The 25,323-nt window shown below is 42.3% G+C and overlaps 1 protein-coding gene across 1 annotated transcript in view; it reads right to left on the bottom strand.

The window, feature by feature from the left end:
- The window catches only part of nbeal1 (neurobeachin-like 1), a 60,479-nt gene that overhangs the window by 13,278 nt on the left and 21,878 nt on the right, over positions 1 to 25,323 (bottom strand). Inside the window, exons 6-28 of the mRNA XM_085348764.1 lie at positions 23,055 to 23,182; positions 20,717 to 20,802; positions 19,611 to 19,696; positions 18,821 to 19,184; positions 18,489 to 18,595; positions 16,942 to 17,028; positions 13,707 to 13,790; positions 13,209 to 13,307; positions 12,455 to 13,026; positions 11,900 to 12,032; positions 11,509 to 11,628; positions 11,043 to 11,352; positions 10,840 to 10,925; positions 10,600 to 10,689; positions 9,376 to 9,553; positions 9,144 to 9,277; positions 7,730 to 7,889; positions 5,174 to 5,276; positions 4,938 to 5,097; positions 3,574 to 3,732; positions 2,915 to 3,074; positions 2,478 to 2,566; positions 238 to 840 (exon numbers count right to left, since the gene is read on the bottom strand). Of these exons, the coding sequence (XP_085204890.1) occupies positions 238 to 840; positions 2,478 to 2,566; positions 2,915 to 3,074; positions 3,574 to 3,732; positions 4,938 to 5,097; positions 5,174 to 5,276; positions 7,730 to 7,889; positions 9,144 to 9,277; positions 9,376 to 9,553; positions 10,600 to 10,689; positions 10,840 to 10,925; positions 11,043 to 11,352; positions 11,509 to 11,628; positions 11,900 to 12,032; positions 12,455 to 13,026; positions 13,209 to 13,307; positions 13,707 to 13,790; positions 16,942 to 17,028; positions 18,489 to 18,595; positions 18,821 to 19,184; positions 19,611 to 19,696; positions 20,717 to 20,802; positions 23,055 to 23,182 (4,098 nt within the window). The remainder of the gene's footprint in view (positions 1 to 237; positions 841 to 2,477; positions 2,567 to 2,914; positions 3,075 to 3,573; positions 3,733 to 4,937; positions 5,098 to 5,173; positions 5,277 to 7,729; positions 7,890 to 9,143; positions 9,278 to 9,375; positions 9,554 to 10,599; positions 10,690 to 10,839; positions 10,926 to 11,042; positions 11,353 to 11,508; positions 11,629 to 11,899; positions 12,033 to 12,454; positions 13,027 to 13,208; positions 13,308 to 13,706; positions 13,791 to 16,941; positions 17,029 to 18,488; positions 18,596 to 18,820; positions 19,185 to 19,610; positions 19,697 to 20,716; positions 20,803 to 23,054; positions 23,183 to 25,323) is intronic.

Genomic DNA, 25,323 nt, shown 5'->3' with positions numbered 1-25,323 from the left:
ACTGTAGGAATATCAATAAATAGTGAAAGATGGACTAATTGAGGACTTGTTGAAAATAACTATTTTTTTTATTCCTGGGCTCTGATATAGCAGCTTAACAGGATCCCCAGTTTAATATTCCTTATTGATTTTTTTTCTGGGGCTTGTTTTTTTTTATTTTATTTGAAAAATAAGCAAAAGCATAACATGTTCAATTTAAATCAAGTGCAAAGCTGTGTAGAAGATTCGAAGGATCACCTCAACATTGTTGAAAGACTCCCCCAGCGAGATGTTGTCACTAAACAGGAAGCTGTCTTCAGTGAGGGAGGAAGTTGCGTCTCGATCCCCGGAGTTCCCTGGGAAAGGCTTCGAGGTTTCCAGTGGTGAGGGTGTGCTGGGCATGCTCCCAGGTGTCTGGCTGCCGCTCTCTCCACCCTCATATGCCTGCAGATGGGACAAATCCAGCATCAAGCCCCCTGATTTTCCCACCACCCAGGGCTTGACGTGGGGCTGCGGCTCGGTGGAGGCAGAGGAAGACGGCGTATCCAACAGCGAGATGACGTCGCCATTCTCCAGGCTGTCCACAGAGCGGGTATCACTTATGCTGATCCGGTCATCCTCCACCCGGTCCAAGCGCCCGGCACTGCCCGCCTGTGCCCTCCTCTCCAACGGCAGCTCCAGACGGTTGCTACCGCCGCTGGTCCGGCTCAGCTCCAGGCTGCAGGTGCTGACAGTATCTGAGCTACGCAGCGCCAAGGACCCTTCGCCCCTTAGGTACAGCCGCATGAGGGTGTCCTGCCAACACTGCTGCTTTGAGATCTGAGCAGCAGCATCCTGTTGGGACTGAAGCAGCTGGTACACCTAAAGAGGAGGTAGTAGATTCAACTTTGAAGATGACAAAAAACAAAACAAAAATCTTCAAAGGCAAGCTGTAAGTTACAGATGGAAAGAACTTGAATTAAGGCTTTTAAACATCACCTCACTGGTATTACCTCACTAAACACTTACCTGACTGCAACATTATGATTACTATCAGTAGAGTCCAGAGCTATTGAGGAATTATGTTCCTTTGTGAATTATGACCCAATCACTGTTAAAAAAGGAGGATAAGGCAGCGAGCGAGCAAGCGCTTGGGGACAGGGGGAAGGAAAAAACTCCCTTTGAATAGGAAGAAACTTGAGCAGAACCAGTCTCGGGGTCAAGCCAGAATTAACTCCCCTAAGTGACAAGGGTGTCTGCATTTTGGCCCATCTAGACGGTTACGCTCCTGCTTGGTGCTCCAGAGAACCCAGGTTCTCTAGGGAACATTCAAAAAGCTTTCCTCTGACTGGAAACACACTCACTTTCCAGTTTGAACGCAGTTTGAACAACTGTAAAGTTTTTGGCCATGCCATGGTATCTATGATTAATGCAGTGCCACTCTGACTGTTAAGGCTAAGAGCATTATGTCTATAACTTCCTTCTGTTCCCTGAAAGAGAGGAATGAGAGACATCACCAGGTTCCCCTGCAGCACATGTGGGCTCGGTGAATGGTTAGGGGTAACCATGATGACAGGCTGTGCAGGCAGGCCCATGCATATGTCAGCACAGATCACACAGACCGTGATATTGCATACAATATATATTGTATGTCGTTCCTTTCCTTCAGGGAACAGAACATATAGACATAACAGTGTTTTTATTAATGTATTGTCAGTTAAGAAGGTGAGTTGTCTCAAAGCGCTTAAATTTTCAGGTAAAGACCCAACAGTATAACAGAGCGCCCCAACAATCAGATGATTCCCAGAATACAAGCACTTGGTGGCAGTGGGGAGGAAGAGAGCACGAACTGGAAACAAACGAGACAAAACACAAAACTACAAGAGAGAGTAGACAAACGTTAATAGTGGCATATAGATGCACACTGAAGGCTTTTCAGGGAACTTAAGACAACCTGATAATAAAATGTTTCAATAGTCCAGGCTGGAAGTCACAAATGCATGCACTTAGATTTTGCAGATGAAAGAAGGCAACGCTCGAGATTTGTTTAATGTGTGTAGTTGCTATACAGAGATCATATACCATGTTTTATCACTGCCTGTAACAGCAGGGCAACTAAAGTTATAACTGTTTCCTCTCAGCTGTTCATATGTTATTGATCTACTAATGTTCAATAATTATTTTAGACTAAATCATTCATCACTGTATTCTCTCTGCTGCTGATGTTTTCACATGGATGTGAGTATAATGCACTGATCTAAATGTGTGGAGGCGGCGAAAATAGTGGCAGTGAGTGCTGGAATTTTCCAGGCTTAAGCTGAGGACGCATTATTATTATCACTTCAATAAATAAAAAGGAAATAACGTATGAAGAGAAACAGAAAAAGGAAACAGAAAATATTGTGCAAAGGATTAGATACTGTGCACTGATTGCAGGAGTCATTTCCTGTGTGCTAATTTGCTAATAAATATGATGAATGGTGTGAGTGCAGCAGGTTTAAGTGCAGGTGTTCCCTCACCCTCTTGCAGACGATGAGTCGCACGCTGGGTCCGGCCCGGTGAGTGAGCTGGACCAAAGCCATCAGGTCCTTGTAGTTTACCACTTGATCTGCAGATTGTAGACACATATGCTTTTACATTGATCCAAGTATATTCAGTATTGGTTGGTTCATTGAAGTGCTAATGCATTATTTCCCCTCAGTGACCGAAATGTACAGCCTGTACCCCACCAATCTGTCCAAAGTATCTTTACCTGTCTCCATATAAATGCTTTTTGCCTTTAGCACCAGTGTGTTATCAGCGTGAAAGTATAATCCACAGTGCTTTTGTTTTTAAAGAATAACCAAGTTATGCATTATGCCAATCCTTTATGTTCCTATATGTGTACTTGTTTTCCTACTAAAGAAAAAAAAAAAAAAAGCACAAATTTTTAAAATGCACTGAAGCAAGCTCTGACCTGTATGGAGGACTTGGTTAAGGAGACAGCGGATCAGGGTGGGAGTGATGTGAAGTTCAGAGAAGAGCAGCGATAGACCGGAGTAACCCGCCTCCCTCAGCCGCAGTCGCTGCTTATTTTTCTCATAGAGCCGGTCGCAGCGCAACATTCGCTCAAACAACTGCACGAAGCGGAAGAGAATCACACAAATCAATGATTCTGAACATTTTTTAAAGTAACTGTGCTGAAACGGATGTAGGATATTCCTCTTCGGTAGTACTGGTGAATTCTCAGAATGTCATATTAACAAGCAGGCGGCTACATGCACAAACAGCATGTACACGCAAAAATGTGCATGAGTGTTTTCCAAGACAAAACAGAGCACAGGATCAGATCAGGAAGGCCAAGGCTAAAGTAAACCTCACAAACTCACTGATGTCAGTGCTAGCATGCATCAGCTGATGTCTGACACTGATATTAGTTTATCTTTATATATAAGATCCATTTCTCACCTTATTATTTAATATAAAACAGCAAATTTCAAAGTTTGCCTTTCTTATCACCATGGTGCATTATTTCTATTTAGAAACACCTAACTATATTAAGTTACAATCAACACTGATGACTGTGGATCTATGCTAAGACACTGAGATGGCTTTAATGACGCTTCTGTCACCTACCTTAAAGACAAGTTCTCGGAGTCGATCTGAGTGTTTGTTATTGAGGAGGAGAGCATAGCAGGAGTCAGCCGCCGCGGGTTCAAAGAGAAGCAGGAAGAGCTGGTCTTTGGCTGGGCTGCTCTGCAGAAGGCTCAGCAACAGCTCCAGCAGAGCACACAGCTGCAAAACAAACGACCACAGTTCACCCATCACATCTTCCAGTAAAGACTGTACTATACTTTCAATTTTCATATCATCTGCTGGTTTAGACACGTTTCATTTCTGCTTTAAGTGAACCTTTGCTGTTTCACATTGGTAGCAAAGCTATCTGCTATAAACTATACTACAAACCGTACATACCCAACAACACTTTTTAAGCCTGCTTTTAGCTGAGTTTTGATTTCACTGAGGACTATCTTTAGATATACTCTTTAAAAAAATCTAAATGTTCACAGAAAAAATTAATTAAGTGCGACATAAATAAGAAAGTGAGGGAGCAGATGCCTGGATCATCTGATTATGTTGACCATATGCTCACAGGAGGTGATGTAACCTTCCACATACAACTTTTTAAGTTTTCTTAAATGAAGTGGGACTCAAAAATTGGGGGAGAGGAGGAGGTTTGACGAGAACGGTAAATGGAAATCACCAAACTGTTGACAGTAAACAAGTCCAGTGAAAGGGTTATCTGCCGAGAGTCATAAAGGAAAACGGTTAATGTCAGTGTCAGCTAACAGCTGCTGATGGGTAATGCTGACTGAGAGGAAAATGTTTAAAAATAATGCAGAGAGAAAGAGAGAGGCCAGCAGAACAGCTGCCAGGTGGGAAACGAGCGTAAAGCTTCCTGTGCAGGCATCCCTGCACTTTGGTCTCATTGGGAAACACCATATCCTGCAGTGGAAGCTCCTCTCATTTCACACTGAAATCCTCTAAATGGCACATTGTTGGGATTATCCAGTTTCACAATTTATAGGTCACCTGGCAAGCAGGCGCTAATAATAACATGACCTACTCCAAATTTATTAAGATGCTGACCTGACATATTTCAGTCTTTATGATCCAACAAAACTACTGACTGGCTCACTGTAAGGCTGAGAAAGGATTAACCTTCTGTTCTTGGTGGATGCAGTACTCCCACAGTGAGGTTTCCATATTTTTGGGGGTGGGGTGGGGTATTGGTTTTTCCTGAGGACAATCCTATTAAGCTGAACGATTTAGCAAAACAACCAGGCAGAGGAAAAGAAGCAATTTCCTTAAAAAAAAAATAAAAATAATAATAATAATAATATTTTGAGATTTCAGGGAAGCAGTTCCTCTCTGCTTCCTCTGATGTTTCTCAGGTTTATGCTAAAACTGGACCTCAACTATAAAATCCTAAATCTAACCTGATCTTCGTCTCCAATGGCAGCGATGTATCCCAGAATGCTCTGCATCTCCTCCTGTGACATGCCCTTACTAATATAGTACTTGATGAGGCTGCACAGAGATGCGCGGATGGTCCGAACGTCATCCTCGCTCAAGTCACTGTCTTTGTTAGTGTTCTTCCTAAAATATGGAAGAAATGACAATCAGTTCAAAGCCTGGCAAACAGATCCCCACCCACCCCCCACTGGAGTCTTACCCATAATAGAGGCGTATGGTGTCCACCAGAAACTGAACTCCATATTTCTTCCGGAACTGCTTCCTGTTGTCTTTGATGACAGTGGACATGTACTGGATATGACCTGCATTACAAATAAAGGGCACAAGATCTGTCTCATTAAGGAGCATAAACTCTGAAGACCCGCTGTTTTACATCTTTAATGCATTTTCATCGGTATTTAACTTTCACATAAGATCTTATTTCACTGGACACTGCTGATATCATCTGTTGCTATGAGTATCAAATCTCAAACATTTTATGAGACTCAAAATATGAGTTCTGCAGAAGACAAAAAACAACCAAACAAAAATAAACAAACATACACTTTACAATTTCAACTCTAATCTGAAAGGAATATGACTGACAATTCTGTCAGAGCTTCTTTAGTCAAAACAGCCAGACCAATGAAGGCTAAACTACTGAAGATAAAGTGTGAAGCTTGTGTTCCCGATGCAAATATGGAAAGCCAAAAGGCAGACAGCAGCAGTAAGGCTACCTGACAATAATGAAGCAATATATACAGTGGGGCAAAAAAGTATTTAGTCAGCCACCGATTGTGCAAGTTCCCCCACCTAAAATGATGACAGAGGTCAGTAATTTGCACCAGAGGTACACTTCAACTGTGAGAGACAGAATGTGAAAAAAAAATCCATGAATCCACATGGTAGGATTTGTAAAGAATTTATTCGTAAATCAGGGTGGAAAATAAGTATTTGGTCAATAACAAAAATACAACTCAATACTTTGTAACATAACCTTTGTTGGCAATGACAGAGGTCAAACGTTTACTATAGGTCTTTACCAGGTTTGCACACACAGTAGCTGGTATTTTGGCCCATTCCTCCATGCAGATCTTCTCGAGAGCAGTGATGTTTTGGGGCTGTCGCCGAGCAACACGGACTTTCAACTCCCGCCACAGATTTTCTATGGGGTTGAGGTCTGGAGACTGGCTAGGCCACTCCAGGACTTTCAAATGCTTCTTACGGAGCCACTCCTTTGTTGCCCGGGCGGTGTGTTTTGGATCATTGTCATGTTGGAAGACCCAGCCTCGTTTCATCTTCAAAGTTCTCACTGATGGAAGGAGGTTTTGGCTCAAAATCTCACGATACATGGCCCCATTCATTCTGTCCTTAACACGGATCAGTCGTCCTGTCCCCTTGGCAGAAAAACAGCCCCATAGCATGATGTTTCCACCCCCATGCTTCACAGTAGGTATGGTGTTCTTGGGATGCAACTCAGTATTCTTCTTCCTCCAAACACGACGAGTTGAGTTTATACCAAAAAGTTCTACTTTGGTTTCATCTGACCACATGACATTCTCCCAATCCTCTGCTGTATCATCCATGTGCTCTCTGGCAAACTTCAGACGGGCCTGGACATGCACTGGCTTCAGCAGCGGAACACGTCTGGCACTGCGGGATTTGATTCCCTGCCGTTGTAGTGTGTTACTGATGGTGACCTTTGTTACTTTGGTCCCAGCTCTCTGCAGGTCATTCACCAGGTCCCCCCGTGTGGTTCTGGGATCTTTGCTCACCGTTCTCATGATCATTTTGACCCCACGGGATGAGATCTTGCGTGGAGCCCCAGATCGAGGGAGATTATCAGTGGTCTTGTATGTCTTCCATTTTCTGATGATTGCTCCCACAGTTGATTTTTTCACACCAAGCTGCTTGCCTATTGTAGATTCACTCTTCCCAGTCTGGTGCAGGTCTACAATACTTTTCCTGGTGTCCTTCGAAAGCTCTTTGGTCTTGGCCATGGCGGAGTTTGGAGTCTGACTGTTTGAGGCTGTGGACAGGTGTCTTTTATACAGATGATGAGTTCAAACAGGTGCCATTCATACAGGTAACGAGTGGGGGACAGAAAAGCTTCTTACAGAAGACGTTACAGGTCTGTGAGAGCCAGAGATTTTCCTTGTTTGAGGTGACCAAATACTTATTTTCCACCCTGATTTACGAATAAATTCTTTACAAATCCTACCATGTGGATTCATGGATTTTTTTTTTTCACATTCTGTCTCTCACAGTTGAAGTGTACCTCTGGTGCAAATTACTGACCTCTGTCATCATTTTAAGTGGGGGAACTTGCACAATCGGTGGCTGACTAAATACTTTTTTGCCCCACTGTATATTTGTGTCTGCCAATACAAGTAAAGTCTGTGCATGGAAAAATGTATTGATTAAGCCAGAAATGGTATGAAATGGAAAGTCTAGGGTTGAGGTGTGTTGCAAAGTAGCTTGCAGAGGCAGCAGAAACTGCATGCAAGTTAAAGTTCCTTAAATAGGAAGAATATGACAAGCAATAGCTGAATGTGCACCTAGATCAGCTCATGTGCCTGGATTGTTAGCTGAGCTTGGCTCTGCTTCCTTGGTCTGGCTCAGAGTTACAGGACATGAACAGAGCATGAATCAAATGTAGAGTAGCTGCGTTTGTGACCCTGGTATTAAATACCTTGTTGTGTAGATGAGAAACTGTAAAATCATGTGTATTGAAACAATTATCAAAGGCACACAAATACAAATGTATAGATCTAACCTATGCGTAGCGGGAAGTCCCCTTTGTTCCAGATGTTGAAATTGAACAGCAGATGAGTGTGAAGCTGCTGCAGCAGAGCTTGATTCTTCTCATATGTCACTTGTTCTATCAGGAGCTGCACAGCAACCAGCACGCTGACGCCAACATGCCCAGCTGGCAGCTAAACACACACAAACATAACTATTAACTCAAACACTAACATGTTCAGACACCCATGAAAAATGATGACACGCAGAGGAAACACAGTACAGTTGACTACACGTATGATATGAAAATGCACCTTTTAAGAAACAAAGAAAAGCTTGTTATCAGGTCACCATAAAGCCATGTGACACCCATAACTCAGTACCCATAAACAGATAAGGGAAGAAGTAAGCATATTAGTGGATTATTTGGATACCATTTAAAGGGTGTGGTTACATCGCCTAGAGCAACTGTTACCACATCTAAGACACTTTCATTTAATCTCGGTCTCTGTGGAGGCTTTTATTTTCCATTGGTGTAAATGCTGACTCAGTCTCCTCGCTAAGTAAATAAATAGAGAGGGACTTGCACATGACAAAAGACTGAGGAGGAAAAGGAGGGTTTGGATTGGAGAGCTGAAGATTAAAGAACCCGCACACGAAGGGTCAAACAAAAGGACAAAAACACAGACAAGGAACAAACACAGACGAAGCGACAGACAGGGACAAAAAGGATCGGAGGTGAAATAATTATAAAGAATACGTGGTCCTTTGTATCAGAAATCAAATGATGTCAGCCAGACAGTCTGAATTCCTCAGCTGTAAGCTCTTAGAGTCAAACTAATCCATACTGAATAGGATGAAAAACAAAAGAGGCTCATGGTCACTGGGCACAGCCTGGTTTAATTAATGTACTGCCTGAAATAAAATCTAATGGATGCTTTGCACCAAAAATACTATTAAAACATCCCTCTATACTAAAGGAAATGCTGACAGGATATGCTCAAACCTAACATAAGATGAAATGCATTTACTTTCACCAAAATCGGAAAATTTGACATTCTTTAAAGCGAGGCTATTCTGCTCATTTCAAGCTCCATATGTTTGTTTGTTTTTTTTATCTTTGGATGTTTTCTTGGACAAGAGATTCTAAATATTTCTTATTTATCTGGACCTTGGTCCAGCCCACCTGATTGGCTGCCCCTCATGAACAGGACGCTTAAACTGCAGGTGGGTGGAGCTTCTGTGCTCACTGACAGACATGCGTGCTTGAGATGACCATATTAGGCATGTCCTCTCTCTGACATCACACAGAGCCAAGTGTAGAAAAAACAAAACAAAACTGTAAATATAGAAAGTAACAATTTGCAGAATGAACTTGGTTTTATATTTAATTGTAAATATGTATCCACCCAAATTAGCCATATGCAAAATCATGCTTAAACCAAGACCTTCTGTAGCAGGGCTCCCAGTGTCCCGACGCCATGTAAGTACAGCAGATTCTCCTGGTTGATTGGGTGTCTCTGCAGAAAATGCTTCAGCACCAACAGGAATGTGGCTACCAGATTCTTCTCCAGGCGGGCCTCTGAGGTAGAAAATGTATCTCAGTTTATTTCCTTATTCTGCCCATTAACACAATTGTTTGTTTCATGACAAGGATTTGACAGTTGTATCAGAACAGACCTGAAGACCTGTTAGATGGGAGAATGACCCAATCGCCATCGGCTGGTGTGGTCACATCTGGGGTGATGAAATCAGATCCAGCTGTGGGATCATTCATCTGCTGATCAGGAGTCACGAAAGCCAACTGCTCCAGGATTGGGAAGAGAATTGGCAGGCCACCCACACAGTTGATCATGTCCTGCCAAAGATCAATATCATAGAGCTTAGTAGGGGGACGTGTGGTGCTCAGAATTGAAAAAGAAAGCTGAAAATTCAGCACCACTAAAGATGGTGGTCGTCCAACCCCTGCCTTCCCCCTAGTGGTCAAAATAAAAACTACAGATTTAAGGCACTTTACTTTTCATACCCAAAAGCTTTTTTTGTTCTCTAGATCAGCGGTCCCCAACCCCCGGGCCTCGAACCGGTACCGGTCCGTGAGTCGTTTAATACCGGGCCACGAGAGTTGAGGCTCAGGTGTGAAATGTATGGTTTTCAGGGTTTTTATTGGTTTTCAGCGTTATTTTGTTACTGTTTTTATCGTTAATTCGGTTTTCCTGGGTCTTTTCACGTGTGTTATGAATAAATCTTATTTTTTTCGGTACCGGTACTAGTTTTATTTTGTTGTATTTATCCGCGACACCTTAAAGGCCGGTCCGTGAAAATATTGTCAGGCATAAACCGGTCCGTGGCGCAAAAAGGTTGGGGACCGCTGCTCTAGAACACAGATTTGGAAGATTAATTTATTCAAGTGCTCTGTTGGGATATGTCAGAAACTGATGTCAGCATTGTGGACTGAGCCAAAGTCATAATATCCTCAGGAACGTCTGTGGACTAAAGCTTTTAAAACATTATTTTGGGACAAACTTACCAAACATTCTATATGATTTGACCAGTTTTCACACAAACTCCAGAACGTGTAAGGAGAATCATTTCAGGCACTGTCCAAAGTTACCCTCCCACAGGCAGCACATCAAACACAGCCAACCAACAAATCACAGCACTTTAAAGACCAAGCCACATTTTACATTGATTCAATTCTTCTTCCTTTTTTTTAAAAATAAACTTTAAGCATCAATGGCCTTGATTTCATTCTAAAAATAGCTGCTGAGAGGGAAGATGTGCTTCTAGAAGGACCTTCAGTTCATTTTAAAATAGTGTGTATATTACATCCATGCAGTACAAGCACAAATACTCCACTGGCCATAAAACTTTTCCATGACAGCACGAGTTTCAGTTTCCGCCCACCTTGATATCCCAGTTAACGACTTTGTTCCCTGTCAGGCGTCCGTGGAGCATGTTTGGAGACAGGTCCAGGCAGATGGGGTTTCTGCAGGCCTGTTAACAAAAGGACTTTGTTTAGTTAGCAGGTAAAGTTTCAGCTAAACACAAACAAAAGGAAGTGATGTAACCCCAGAGAATCCCATCTGCTGCTACACACAGCTGATTCTAAGAAGGCGTGGCTGAGACAGTAATCACAGTAAGCACCTTGGGTGAGTAGTGCAGCAACAATTTGGCTGAAAGGTCCCCAAGCTCTGATTCTTGGGCTTTAAATGGAGAGATGCAGTTTGGACCTGTGCAGAAAAAAACCTTAAGTTATAAAACTGATTCAAACCACATTCTTGTTCAATTTTTTCTTCTTTACATTTATTTTTAATTTTGCACCTCTTCCATAATTTCGCATCACTTACCAGCACTACAGATGGCTTTTATGTGGTTCTGCTGCAGTGGTTCATGAAACACCATGACACTTCCTAGCTGGCCCTGCAGGGACGTGGGGCTTCCCCACTCGCTATCCTGAGTGCCCGCTGAGATTAGCTTAGTCACAGACTCAGGCTTCCCTCCCAGGAGGCCTCCCCAGGTGTGAGGGGACAGGATGCCGCCCAGTGACGAGCGAGTGGTAGGGGTGGTGGCCGAGGAGAAGGGAGGGTCTGGGATCTGGGAGGGTGGAGGAGTGGTGGTGCGCTGGCCTGCTGAGCCGATGCAACAGGAGGTGAACGGCTGCAGGAAGAGTAAAGCAGAAGAATGTGGGAAACAAAGAAAGAATATAAGACAGCAAAAATATTTTAGAAACTGTAAAATTTAGGTGTTGTGACAGATAAGCTGATTGGTCCATAATAATAATAATAATAATAATAACGGAGGTTCAGGTCTCACCTCTGTCATGGTCGGGTACTTGAGGGGGGCAGAAAGTTTCTGCTGTCCGTCCACATAAATGTAGACTAGACTCTGTCCAAATGGCCTCTTTCCAGGCACATGCACCACACCGATGCTGTGCTGTGGACAGAAATTCAAACACCTCCATTAGACGTCAACTTCCTAAACTACAACTCCACAAGAGGTCCAAATGAAGTATTCATCTAAATAAATACTCTACACATATAATCTTTGTGTAGCTGGATTTATTAACTCAAGGAACAGTCAAGGGTGTTACACATCTTTCTGATTCATCTCTGATAAATACTGATGTATTCATGTGCTCTGGAGACGCATTTTTCAGTGGTACTACCCTTTCAGCAAAGAAATGACATCATTAAATCTGACTCACCCAGAGAGAGTCACAGAAGCAGTAATCAGGCAGCATGACTGTGACATACTCCTTCTTTGTGCATACGGCAACAACCAGCACACCTGCTGAGCTGATAAAGGCCTCAAAACCTGTTCCTCCTGGAGTAAAAAAGCTGTAGAGAATCAAAGAAAACCATTTGAAATATTTTGAGTGTTTAACATGCATAGCTTTTTACTGAAATTGTTGCTATAAGGTTACACTGGTTACACTGAGGTTACTACTTCAGGTACGAAGGGACTGGATTCCCTTTTTTCCTGGTAAAAACAGCGTTTCCCTTCTCAATGCAGCTTTGTTTATTTTAACTATTTAATGCAGAATAATCCAATATGCTTTGAAAGATTGAGTGCTAATTATAGAATTACAGATTACAGATGGGTTTTTACCAGATTACTGCCTACCATTGTCAAAAGCCTTTGATTTACAAAGGTTAACATTATATGTAAAATTTAAGATGATAAACATCCTTCAACACTGATTTAAATATGAAATGTGTTCCCAGTTATTCCTGCCTATATTTATGTCTTTTCTTCTGACCTGTACAGCTGTTTTCTCTTGTCTTTGCTGGATGGGCCCAGCTGGTCCTGGTCCAGTGACAACCAGGCGAGGAAGCTAAAGGCAGACCCTGGCCAGCGGTGCACTGTTGGAACTACGATGCCAGCCATGCTGGGCGACAAGTCAAAGTACTGCATGGCACTTTCCAAGCCTTGCTTGCGCACCATGGCGAGGAGGGCTTTCAGAGCAGGACCTACGTATGGATGTGCTTGGCTGGACTCTGGAAGCCGAAGGAGACGCAAGAACTCCAACAGTTCCCTGGCACTCAAAGACTGGCACCCAAGTGAGCCTACTAGCCCCAAAAGGCTTTCAGCACAAGCTCTGTGTAGTCGCTCGTGGCGCTCCAAGGCAGCTAGTGCGCGCATGACCATGGCGGCGTTGACACAGGTAGCACGGGTCTGGCGGTTGAGGCAACTAAGGCGGCGGAGCCAATCGGCTGTGAAGAGCTGCAGTTCTGAGGAGTCCAGCTCTGGGAGCCACTGGACCAGCAGCAGCAAAGGCTCCACATTACTGATGCCCAGGAGGCCCACTGAGGTGTGCTCACCCTCCACTGCCTGGATACACACACACACACACACACACACACACACACACACACACACACACACACAGAGAGAGAACTCTAGTCACCATCCATTAACGATTTAGGAAATACAGCCATTAAACACTTTGGATTATTCAGACAATTATAGAAATTTGAAAGTCAGACAATAAAAGTCTTCAGTGTTTGTCTCACCATATTCATCAGCTCTTTGAGGAGGTGTCGAGATGGCTGCCCGAGGGAGATAAGTACTTCGTACAAGTGATTGTACCCGATCCTCTCCTTAAAAACCTCCTGTACAAATCAAGAGAGCCACAAGGAATTTTGTAACAATTTGACTCCAACTAAACGTCTTTGTAATGTTTCAGAAATGTTTCAGGACGTTACAAGTTTTATTCACTTAGCATTAAATGAAAGTCTCTTTAATGAAACAATATCAATTGTTCTATCATCTGTGTGGCATAGAACAGCACACCGACAAAGATATAAGTGTCTCCAGTCACTCAGTCTTCCCAGGATATATTAGGAGGCCACCAAGTCAAACCCTGCTGACTCCGCTGATAGCCAAATGGTTGTTTAGCAGGCTCTCATATACAAGGTGTGCTATTTAAGCTCTTTTAGCCCACAGTCGCTAGCAATCTCTAAAAATCTAAAATTGCAAAATTAAAAGTAACAGACTACCAATAGTTTTACCTTTGCAGCTGGCGATTTGTGCATCACTGTTGTTAGGGCTTTGATGGTTGCTACGGCAAGGGAGTCCAACCGCCCTTGAAACACCTGAAAGAAAAAAAACTAGTCTGTCCCCGTTGCTAAAAAGTTGTTCTTTTAGTAGGAAAAGTTGGTACTGACAGATTATTGCAACACTGAAGACCAACTTCTTTCAGGGCCTAAAAACAACATGCATCACTATAAAAAAAAGATAAGAAGTAAACTTTAGTTGATGCCTTGGAGTCTGATTCATTTTGTTTGTGTAAAAAGTGAGTAAAAATCACTGATGATGGTTAGAACCCTGCAGTAGGAGCTGGCATCAAGGCTTGTACTGCAGATGTTATAGTGAAGGTAAGACTTGTTCTTCTGCTCCAGGTAAAAAGCAATCCTTTTAATAGCATCGGGACATCAAGGTTTAGTTTAAAACAAAAAGAAACACCCACTTCCACACAGACAGTCAACCACAAAGAAGTACCTCACTGTTTTTCTTTCCACAGTGGCACACACATTTAAAACAAAGCATGCAACCCAGAAAACACAAGCCATGACACATTTAACACAGATCCATCTCCATCCAGCTTTGTCCTGCTCATGCCCGACACATTCTGGGTCACTAAACCCATTATTTGATTGACATGAGAATGCTCTGCAGAGTCTCGGAGCAGCTGGAGAGGGACTGTGGCAAAAACAAAACACTTAGATCATCGTCACAGAGTCCAGATTACCTCAAACCACTGAACTCTGTGAGAACACACACCAGGCCATTGTGATAGCATTCCAGTGGAGCCCTTAGTATACCAAAGAAAACCAGGACAATGCATGAGAAGGTGGGTATAGGAGTGAAGAGGTGCTCAGGGGAGGGAGGAAATTGCTTTAACACACGAGGCATCGAAGTCACTCCACAGCAAGGCCACAAAAATCACATTGTTGAGTGGTTGTTTATCACCTTAGCTCAGTTGAAGTTTTAAAACATCAGTTTTTGTCTCCCCACTTCATCGCATTTATATTTGTGCTCTAAATTGAGCGAACGTCTGCTTTTTTCCCCTTTCCATTCTGTGTGAAGAGCGCTGACTGACAGCTGAAGTAAAAGAAGGAGCAGGAAATATTAAAACTTAGTGAACTTAGTAAAGTTTTACTTTTCACTGTTCAGCTGGTATTTGTTGACTCACTAAAGTAGACCAAATCTTTCATCTCTGTAGGTGAGATAGGTTAACTTACCTGCTGCTACATGTTACTTTCTGTTCATGCTGGAAGCTGTTTTTCTTTATTGTTTGGCGAGACATCTTTTTGGTGCATTATCGGCACAAATTACGGATCCTGATCGAGCCTAACATTTATGAACCTTTCAAATTAATTATGGGAATGATTAATGGGAATGTACCTTTATATCTGTGTAAAAAGATTCTGTAGGCAAGAGAAAAGATTTTAGGTACCAGAAGCATTTTGGTTTGGGTTTGTAGTCTGCTTGTGGTTTTAGTTCTATTGACCAATCCCATCTGAGCAGGATCTGGTTTGCTGGTGAACAGTCCCTGTGCAGAGCAAAGGTAGGAAAACATTTTCTGAATCTATGAGCTATCGCCTGATGATGCATTAGCTGCATTTGCAGTCACAAAGAATGATCAGCACCCTGACAGCAAGAGGATTCTCTGTTAATCATCTTTTGGTTGCTCCCTTTAGGGTTCGCCACAGTGAATCATCTGCCTCCATCTCACACTGTCCCCAGCATCCTCTCATCATACTCTGGCACCAAATAATATCTTTTCTCTAGATCCACAAATACACAGTGGACCTCTTTTTTGACTTCCTGTATCAACCCTCTAAAACATTGTATATGTAGTGCTCTCTCGGCATGAAGCCACACTGCTGCTTGCTGATCGTCACTTCTGCTCTTAACCTAATATCAACAACTGTTTCCCATTGTTTGACTTATCAGCTTTATCCCTCTGTGGTTACTACATCACCCGTCATCACCCTTGTTCTTAAAAACTGCTGCCGGTACACGTTTTCTCCATTCCTCAAATCTTGTCTGACTGAAAGTGTTAAAAAAAATCTCCTGGACATCTCTATACCAGCGGTCCCCAACCCCCGGGCCTCGGACCGGTACCGGTCCGTGAGTCGTTTGGTACCGGGCCATGAGAGTTGAGGCTGTGTGAAGTGTATAGTTTTCAGGGTTTTTATTGGTTTTCAGCGTTATTTTGTTATTGTTTTTATCGTTAACTCTGTTTTCCTTGGTCTTTTCACTTGTGTTATGAATAAATTTTCTTTTTTTCGGTACCAGTACTGGTTTTATTTTGTTGTATTTATCCGCGACACCTTAAAGGCCGGTCCATGAAAATATTGTCGGGCATAAACCGGTCCGTGGCGCAAAAAAGGTTGGGGACCACTGCTCTATACCTCCACAGGTATGTCATCTGGACCAGCTTCATCCTTGTCACAGCTGTCCTCACTTCCTCTTTACCAATCCTCTGTACCTTTTGATTCACTAACTTACCTCCATCAGTCCTCCTCATTCTCATTTTCTTTATTCATCTGCCTGTTAAAGTACTCCTTCCATCTTCTCAACATACTCTCCATCTCTATCTTAAATCACCCTAACCTGCTGCACATCCTTTCTAGTTCAATCTCTCTGCCCAGCCAATTGATACAAGTCTTTTTCTCCTTCCTAAGTGTCCCGCCTCAGTACTACTTACTTCATCTCCCTTACTTTCCCACTTTTTCTGTGCTAACATCTACCTTTCTTAAACTTTGCACCACAAAGTCTCCTTGTCCTCTTTCCTCTGTCATGTTGGCTTCAGCCAACAATAGCAAAGTTTCCAATGGCACTTTATTGGCAACCAGACCATGACCAGTCTGGTATGGAAATTTCATTCCTGATGATCTGCATGTTTGATTTGGCAAAGACTTTATGGCAGATGTCATTCCTGACACAACCCTCCCCTTTTATTCAGGCTTGGGACCAGCAGTAGGAAAACATCGACGTGTTCTCTATTGTGCTATTAATTCACAATCTAAGTAAAATCGTAATAATAATAATAATAATAATAATAATAATAATAATAAAGAAAGGTAAGGCAGTATGAGGGTCTTGCTGTGGAGCGGCCTCATGATTCTGGTGAGATGAAAGTGGAGGGATTTGGCAGCAGTAGCAGATGAGAATAAGGGCAGGGCAGATGAATGATGTGGAGGGGGTGAGATAATGTGGGGCTTTTCTCGGCGGTACCTGAGTGTCCCTCTCGCCTGTCAGTAACCTGTTGTTGGTTATATCTTTCTGGTCCTTGTCTGCCGCCGTGAACCTAGCATTAACCAGCTGATAGACACAACAGGCAACATGTCAACATAGCATGTGGGGAGGCTGATAGAAAGAGACAAGGGAGAGACAGAGGACAGTGCAGGGGAGGAGGAAAGATGTTATAAGTGGAGGAGAGGGTGCTAGGTTAATAGCAATGCCACCGTGTGGACGCGTTGTTTGGTGATCCAGCTGCGCTGTGCAGAGGTAAACATGCAAGGAGGGCAAAATGCTCGTTCTCACACTGAAAGTGAAATATTAAACATGACAAACAGGATTGACGAGACCTGGACAAAACTGTATTCAACTTCAAATGTGTCACCTGCAGCAGACTGACCGGAGATGTAATAATAAAACCGATTTCTAAGATGTGAACTTCAACTCCATATTAAAAAAAAAAAATACAATTTTTTCCATCAACTCATATGCTACTCAAGTGAATCAATCTGAAAAATAATTACACATTAATGTGATTCCATATGATACCATCTAGTGCAACTGTGGGCCCAGGTATGGGTGTAGTATTCAGAGGAAAAAGTCACATATTTACAAGTAAAATCCTGAATAATATCTGAGATGCAGGACAGTTTGCTGATGCTCGTCATGCACTTGAATTGTAGAACCTAATCAAGTAACTTTGGAACAAATTTAGCAATAAGGAAACACCCAACTCCAGCCTGGAAACCCCAAATTATCAGAAACCTCCAGACTTTAAAGAGACACGGCTGTGTGATGAGCCCATTTAGAGGGCAACAACATTCTTATTTGGTGGGGATGATAGCTGCTCTGCATCACGTACTACAGCAAGTGCAAGCATATTGCTGTTTACATCATATATACTGTGTTTAAATATTCATCCATCTTCTTCTGCTTATCGAATTCAGGTTCGGGGGTTAACATTATTAATCTAATCCCATGCACATCTATGGACTGTGGGAGGAAGGCGGAGGACCTGGAGAGAACATGCAAACTCCGCATAAAAAGGCTCCATCCGAGGCCTCATGCATATTCATGCAAGGTGTGCATGATTATGCATGAGCTTGCACGTCCCTGTTTAGCAACAGTATCTGGGGTATGATGAGGTAGATTCAGTCTTAGAAGCTGAAGATTTAATTCCTTAACATAAAAAAAAAAGTCTTAGTATTTTTTTGACTTTCAAATTTGCAAATGATCGTTTTTCTCTGAATATCACCCCACTTCTCACAGCTCCATGTGTTTGGCTTCCTGCTCTCTCTCTCTCTCTCTTTTTTTAATAACAAATACAATGAAAAACGACAAGATACAATACAAGCATTGCATCACAGTGCGGCCTCCTTATCAGTGTGTAAACACAAACAGCCTTAGGAGGCTGGGGTATCAGATACAAGATACTAACAAGAACAACAAAGATCCTGCACAGTTCTCGATGCCAGCTGAATCTACGGGTTATAAATAGACAAAAAAAAAAAAAGAAACAGAAAAAAAAGGAGCTGTGCTTTTACCTTGCTGTTCTGGAGCAGTCGTGTGAGATGCTCAAAACAGTTACTGTTGAGGAAGATGGCTTGTAGTACTGGCCTGTCTGAACACAGGAACATGTCCCTGATAGTGTCTGAAAGGCAGGAGAAATCAACACAGAGGGGCAAAGACGAAGAGAAGCACAGTGAGACAAATAAAAAAGGAGTAGAGAGATGAATGACAACAGAATGTAAACACTGTTAGATTAGCTCGGCTTCCATCTTTGAAAATTATCTTTAAACAAAATGTAGCAGCTGGTAACTAATTTAAAATGTCTTCAAAATGATGAAAGACACACTTTTGTGGATTAAGATCATACCTAGCATGTTTACTTGCAGGGCCACAAATCTGCTCTCCCAGTGTCGACCCAGTGTTGGCACTCGGCCCTTGGCTTGCTGCTGCTGCTGCTGGGCAGCCACGACAGCTGCTGGGTCCGAGTTGAGCAGCTTAAAGTAGTTTTCCAGCACTGAGGCAATTTCCACCTGCCGCTGGTCTGAGCTGGAGGCCAGGAGCCGCTGGACCACCTCCCGCAGGCAGCCCAACGTCAGCAGTGCTTTACGGTCCGGGGCCTCACTATCCCAGTCCTCGCCTTCCTCTGAGGAGCAGCTACCCATGGAGCAGTCAGCCAGGACCCGCATCAACACTTCCATGGTGGCTGGAGAAATTGCAAGGAGAGCGTTCCTCTGCCGGGGTTGCAGTGGTGGAGGGAGGGAAACAATGTGAGTTAGTCAAAGCAAGTCACTTGAGATCAGAGAGAATTGAAAGCGCCGTCCTAGAGTGTGGGAAAGCGGCAAGATAAACAACAATACCACTGAAAAATAAAGAATACAATAGCAACTCATGCACTGCATTCAAGATGAAGAGTGCTCATTTAAACATCAATGCTGTATTCCTTTGCTGGTGATCAACCAATCAGATAAAGCAGAGAAATAAAAGAAACCATAAACCAAAAGTCACTCCTTCATATCCACAACATAGTCTGAGACAGTTAACAAGAAGCAGTTCTACTTAGTACTACTACTACTAATAATAATGATGAATGGCATCTCAAAGCACTCTATCACCACATCTATGGCCAGCAAGCCCAGCTCATTTAAGCTGAAGCTTACCTGATCTCCAGCAACTACTGCTCCAAACAGGTGTAGCAGGCAACATTTCAGACTCTCCTTTAGATGCTCGCTCTCCTGGAAGCACTCTGTAAGGAGGGCAAACATGTAAATACACAAGTGTGGCTTTCCTCAACTTCCACCTCTCAAGTAAACACTGCATGAATTCAGATGCAGAAACAGCAAATTCTCATATTTTTTATGAAAGGAGGGTCGACGAAATCGGCAAAGCAAATAAGATAGGACCTTAACTATCACACACACACACACACACACACACACACACACACACACACACACACACACACACACGTTGTAGTAATTTTAGTTTTACAGCGGTCCCAGTCACCCATTAACTCATCTGTCAACACATCCAGCTGGGGAAAAGAAATCCGACATTTTGGCTCCGTGATGTCTACTTCCTTCATCCCATACATTTCAAAACAATTCAATTTAGTTCCCTGAATAACACTAATTACAATCCTACAAATTTAGACATAATATACAAACATGCTTAATGAAAGGAACAGTACTCTCACAGACTTGCTGCTTGCCCACAACCCAAAGCACACAAGCGGGAAAAGAAGTCTGGTTGAGCCTTGGGTGTTATCTTTTGTGATAAACCACAGCAGCCACACATTTGACACAGGACAGAAAGGAGTATTTGTTTAAAATGGCCCCCAGCAGCGCTGAAGTGGCTTGACAGATACTATTCACTATCTGCTCATCTCCACAAATGGTAAACAGAAAAAAATGCACAAAGAACGGATTCACCAGGACCCAGAGAGGAAAGAGGGGGAGGCGGTGGGAGAGAGTGATGGCGTGGGAGCTCTTAGACGAGATGATAGGGGAGGACAGAGGAGAGCAGAGCTTATGGTCTGTAATCAGAACAGTAGTGGGATGTACTGAGAACTGCTTCTACATCCTTACTTGAAGAGGACTCTGAAGAAGGACCATATACACATTTAAAAATAAGTGCACATAGTGGCACACTGTAAAGTTCAGAGCAGCTGAAAGTTCTGCACATTTGATTCATATACCTCTAAAAAACACTCTGGTACATTGAAGGGAGTGGGAGTGAGGGCTCGAGTGAAAAGCAAGACACTTACGGTAAAAGAAAGGAACAAATTCAACAGTGAGGGGAGCTGCTTTGTACTTCTGCCTGCTCCTCTCTACCGTACCCATCTGCTGCTCCCTGGAAGGAACAAACACAGCACACTGAGGAACAGCTCCTGTTCATTTTCAGTACAACTCAATTTTATTTATATAGTGCCAAAAAACACAACAGCAGTCTCGTCAGGGTGCTTTACATTGTAGGGTAAAGACTAGGGGTGGGTTTTAATTATCGATTAAAATCGATTCTGAACATGATATCGATTCCTTAAAATCCTGAATCGATTTTTAAATATAAATTTATTTTGCCCGAAACACCAGAATTTCTACAACCACAAAACAGTAAATGAGAGCAGGTACAAGGCTTCTGCACAAAAACGTGGACCCAACACATCCGAATCAGTGAGATGTCGCCTTTCTCACCCGACGGCACGTACGTGGACACGGACACGCTGTCGGGGCTGAAAGCCGACAGATCACTGATTCTGAAGTGTCGGCCAGCGCTTTGTGTTTACGTGTTTACTTATGTGTTTACTTTTTGTGCTAGATTCTGAAGCTGCAGGTTTTATCTCTCTCCAAACAATATTGACTGAACCAGCAGCCAAAGACGATCCAAACTACGCTTCACATTTCGCTTCACATAAACATCATCACAAATTTCCTCTGACTTTTGCTGTTTTGCTTCCACCACGATAAAAATCACACTTCATGTAGAGCTCTCTCTCTCTCTCTCTCTCTCTCTCTCTAAATCGATAATCAAAACCCACCCCTACTTATTACCCACCAGTCTACGGTGTCGGCCGCTGTTTTTTTTTTTGGGGGGGGGGGGGTTTTGTTACTTCCGACAAGAAAGCCTCATTTTTGCTGTTCAATACTGAACAAATTTAAACTTTTTAAAATTGTGCAAAATTGCAAAATGCTTAGCTGTGTCTCTAATCAAACCTCTGTAACTTTGCTCTGCTTCACTTCGTTTTTGATCTACTGCACAACATTTTTAAGGTCATCTGCTATAAAAACCCAGACCAGGAAAACCGCCTTCATGTTTTTCTGTGTTTTATCCTTATTTACTTTGACACAAAGGTATCTGCTGTGATGTTTACACCTTTGATAAAGTCTCACAAATGTCAGCTTTCTTTTTATAGATATAAAAATATAGATATGGACTGATAAATGATCAGAATTATAATATTTCTGACTATCTGAGGCAAAATTCCCCGATTTAAATCGAATCGAATCGATTCTAGAAATCAGTGACGATATCCAGCCCTAGTAAAGACCCGACTATAACACAGAGAAAACCCCAACAATCAAACCACCTGCTTTGAGCAAGCATTCGGCAAAAGTGGGAAGAAAAAACTCCCTTTTGACAGAAGAAACCTCCAGCAGAACCAGACTCAGCGGCAGGGCAGCCATCTGTCTTGCCTGGTTGGGGGATGATGGACCCGAACTGAGCAGATTACCTAATCAAGGCAAAGTTAACCTTCCTTGCTGCGTTACCATGCCAACTACAGAGCCACAGTTTTATATAAATTATTATCTGAATGACACACCTAGGAGGAAACAGACCAATGAGGAGTAAGCTTCTTCATAAGCTATCAAGAGAGCACCTTCAGTAGGTTTGTATGTATTATCAGATATTAAAAGGTAAATTTTAAAATAAAATCCCATCATTGCATATTTTGTAAATAAGGCCTTCAGGAAATGACTTCTTTGCCATTTCTGCTGTTGGTGTTGCAGGACAAACTAACCCTCATCCCCTTTGCAGTTCTAGGAGTGAAAACTAAATCAAACTGCAATCTGACTTTTGAAAATAAGAAAAATAATCTAAAGCAGTTTTATGTAAAGCAAAATAGTTTGTTTCAACATAAAGTTTAGTCTTTAGCTTTAAAAAGTTTCCAGTCCTAGCTTTGCAAACCCAGAAAATAAATTATATTTATGGTTCTAGCAATGTTCACTTGTGCAAGGAACACAAATCTGATGAAAAAAAATTAAATAAAAGACAAACAATGTGTGTTAGGATGTTTTACCAACAGTCTGATGACTGATAATGGAAAAAAATGACTACCAGTAATAAGATATGAGGTGTTATCAGCCACAAGAATGGGGAAACAGACTGTGAGACTAGGCACACCTACATGTGCAGTGAGCATTTGCCACCAAGTCAAAAATCCAAAGTGCAGCAGCTTGCTAGCACATAGCTGCTAAACACGGGGTGTTAAATTTCACTGTCAAGAATTATTTTAACTCCTTTTAGCCAAATAAAAACAGTCTGTTACTCTGAAGCGGACCGCGTTCCCCTCAGGTGTGATTGTCAGTAAAGCTAGATGTTGTTACCCGCACGTTCGATGCCTCCAGTTGTGGTATGGATCGTAGAGGCTCTCGCAGAATGCCAGTGCATGACGGACAAACTCCTCCGCCTGACTCTGGTCCGCCATCTCCTTCTCTTTGGTCTTACTCTTCAGCTGTAATAGAAACAGCCACATTACATACTGCACATACTATTCAGTCTCAGTGAGACTTTCTCTGTTTAATCAATACAGTCAGCTGTGTGTAATAGTTAACCCAAATTTCTGTTACTGGGAGTAGGTAGCCAAGTAAAAGCTATTAGTTATTTCTACTCAGTTATTTCTGTTTTAAGAATTTTTTTTCATCTTTTACAAATTCAAACAGGGAAAAAGAAGGAAAAAAATGCTTTTTTAAAGTAACAAGGAGAGAATCTCATTGCATGGTTGGAGGATTGTGACCCACTCTTGCAGAATGTTTGTGCGTTTTTTTGTTTGGGTTTTTTGGTAAAGGTCTTTGAGGATGTTCAGTTTGCATAAATGGGAAGACCAAAAGGTCAGGCTTCTTTTTGAACAGTGAATCATACACAGCTGCTCTTTTTAGTCGAAGAATGAAAGTACAGAGGTGGATATTACAGCAGTTGGTCACCTTTAACTGAATCCATTCTTTCATCCAATACTGAAATCTTTTACACCTACCCCAGTTACAACATAAACCAAAACCATAATCCATCCTCCTCTGTGCTCAAGCATTTGAGAGTTGTTCTTTTCATTGAAATAAAGGTCTCCTCCCCTACCCCCAACATACCAAAGCAGTTTTTTTCCATCAGTCTAAAAGATTTGCTGGTGAGATGCATCAGGCTATGTTGACGGTGATTTTTTGGGGGGGTAAGAATTAGAGATGGATCGATCCGATATTACGTATCCGTGGTTCAGGGGGTTGGGAAGCTCATCTTGTAAACGGAAAGTTGCCAGTTCGATCCCCAGCTCTGTCTGTCTTGGTCGTTGTGTCCTTCGGCAAGACACTTCACCTGCCGCCTACTGGTGATGGCCAGAGGTGCGATATGGCAGCCTCGCTTCTGTCAGTCTGCCCCAGGGCAGCTGTGGCTACAACTGTAGCTTGCCTCCACCAGTGTGTGAATGTGAGGGTCTCGAAAAGCTCGAGCAATCCATCATTATTATTATTATTACTGACCTAAATTACTGGATCGGATATCGGAGAGAAATAAAAAATGTAATCCGATCCATTAAATAGCACAAAAGCACCTCAGTAAACTTGCGACATGGCGTAACTCAGCTCATAACCTTAGTACATCGGAGCAGTATACGTCACGTGATAGAGCGGCTGTGGCGTGCGAGACCTGTTGGCGGTCTGGTTGAGCATTTGTAGCCTCGCCACCAACCCGGCATTTCATCTCCGAGAAAGTTATCCCAGACAGGAGTAAAGCAAGTGTGTAAGTTCATCTCCGAATGTTTGTCCCAAATTAAGCTTAACAACCGATATATGGAGCGACTGCCTCTTCTCTATCCCTCCCTCTCCTGTCACTACTTCAATCATGAAACTGATTAATGATCAGCTGATCGGCTTTTCTGTCGCGACTCCCGTCTCTCTTGTTCATTTATCGCCCACTTTGCACCAGAAAGAGGAAACCAGCGGCTAAACAACAGCAGCACGTTTAAGCTTGATAAGCTGTTGTTAGAATTTATTTAATATTATTATTCTACACCAGGATCCTTTTCTACGCACGGCTGGTAACTGTGCAGCAAAGTTTTACCAGGTGGGCCGATAGGGCATTAACAGGGAAAAGGGGGGTACAAAGAAATACTTTTCTTTCTTATTCTCATTTAAAATGTTTAGCTTTTAATAAATAATTATCTGAATCTTAAATCCAAAGTTTTAATCTGATGTAAAATGTATAGAAGTCCATTATTGTATATAGTAACTATTAAGTCTAATATACCCTAGTAAGCTATAGTACTTTTGGGAAGATACAATCAGTGCAGTCTGCAATTCTGTTGAAGAAAGATGTTGAATCTATTTAATTATTGTAGAAAAATAATTGATTTCTGTGCATTTTTTTTTTTTTTTAAACACGTGCATTAACCTCCTAGGACCTGGCGTCCACATATGTGGACATCACATTTTGGGTTATTTAGACCAAAATACTCAATTTTGCTCTGCAAGAGCCTGATATCCACTTACGAGGACATTATACTGCTACTGTTCTATCAAAATTTTAAATGAATATCCTCATATGTGGCTCTTATTTTTCTTAGAAACAAAAATTAGGTAAAAAAAAAATAAATAAAATTTTTTCTAA

Source organism: Diplotaxodon limnothrissa, linkage group LG23 (genome assembly GCF_057381915.1).
Source record: "Diplotaxodon limnothrissa isolate DT_005_m linkage group LG23, D_limnothrissa_male_GT1.1, whole genome shotgun sequence".
NCBI lineage: Eukaryota > Metazoa > Chordata > Actinopteri > Cichliformes > Cichlidae > Diplotaxodon > Diplotaxodon limnothrissa.
The sequence above is the reverse complement of the archived record's forward strand: the minus strand, read 5'-3'. Positions and strand labels throughout refer to the sequence as shown.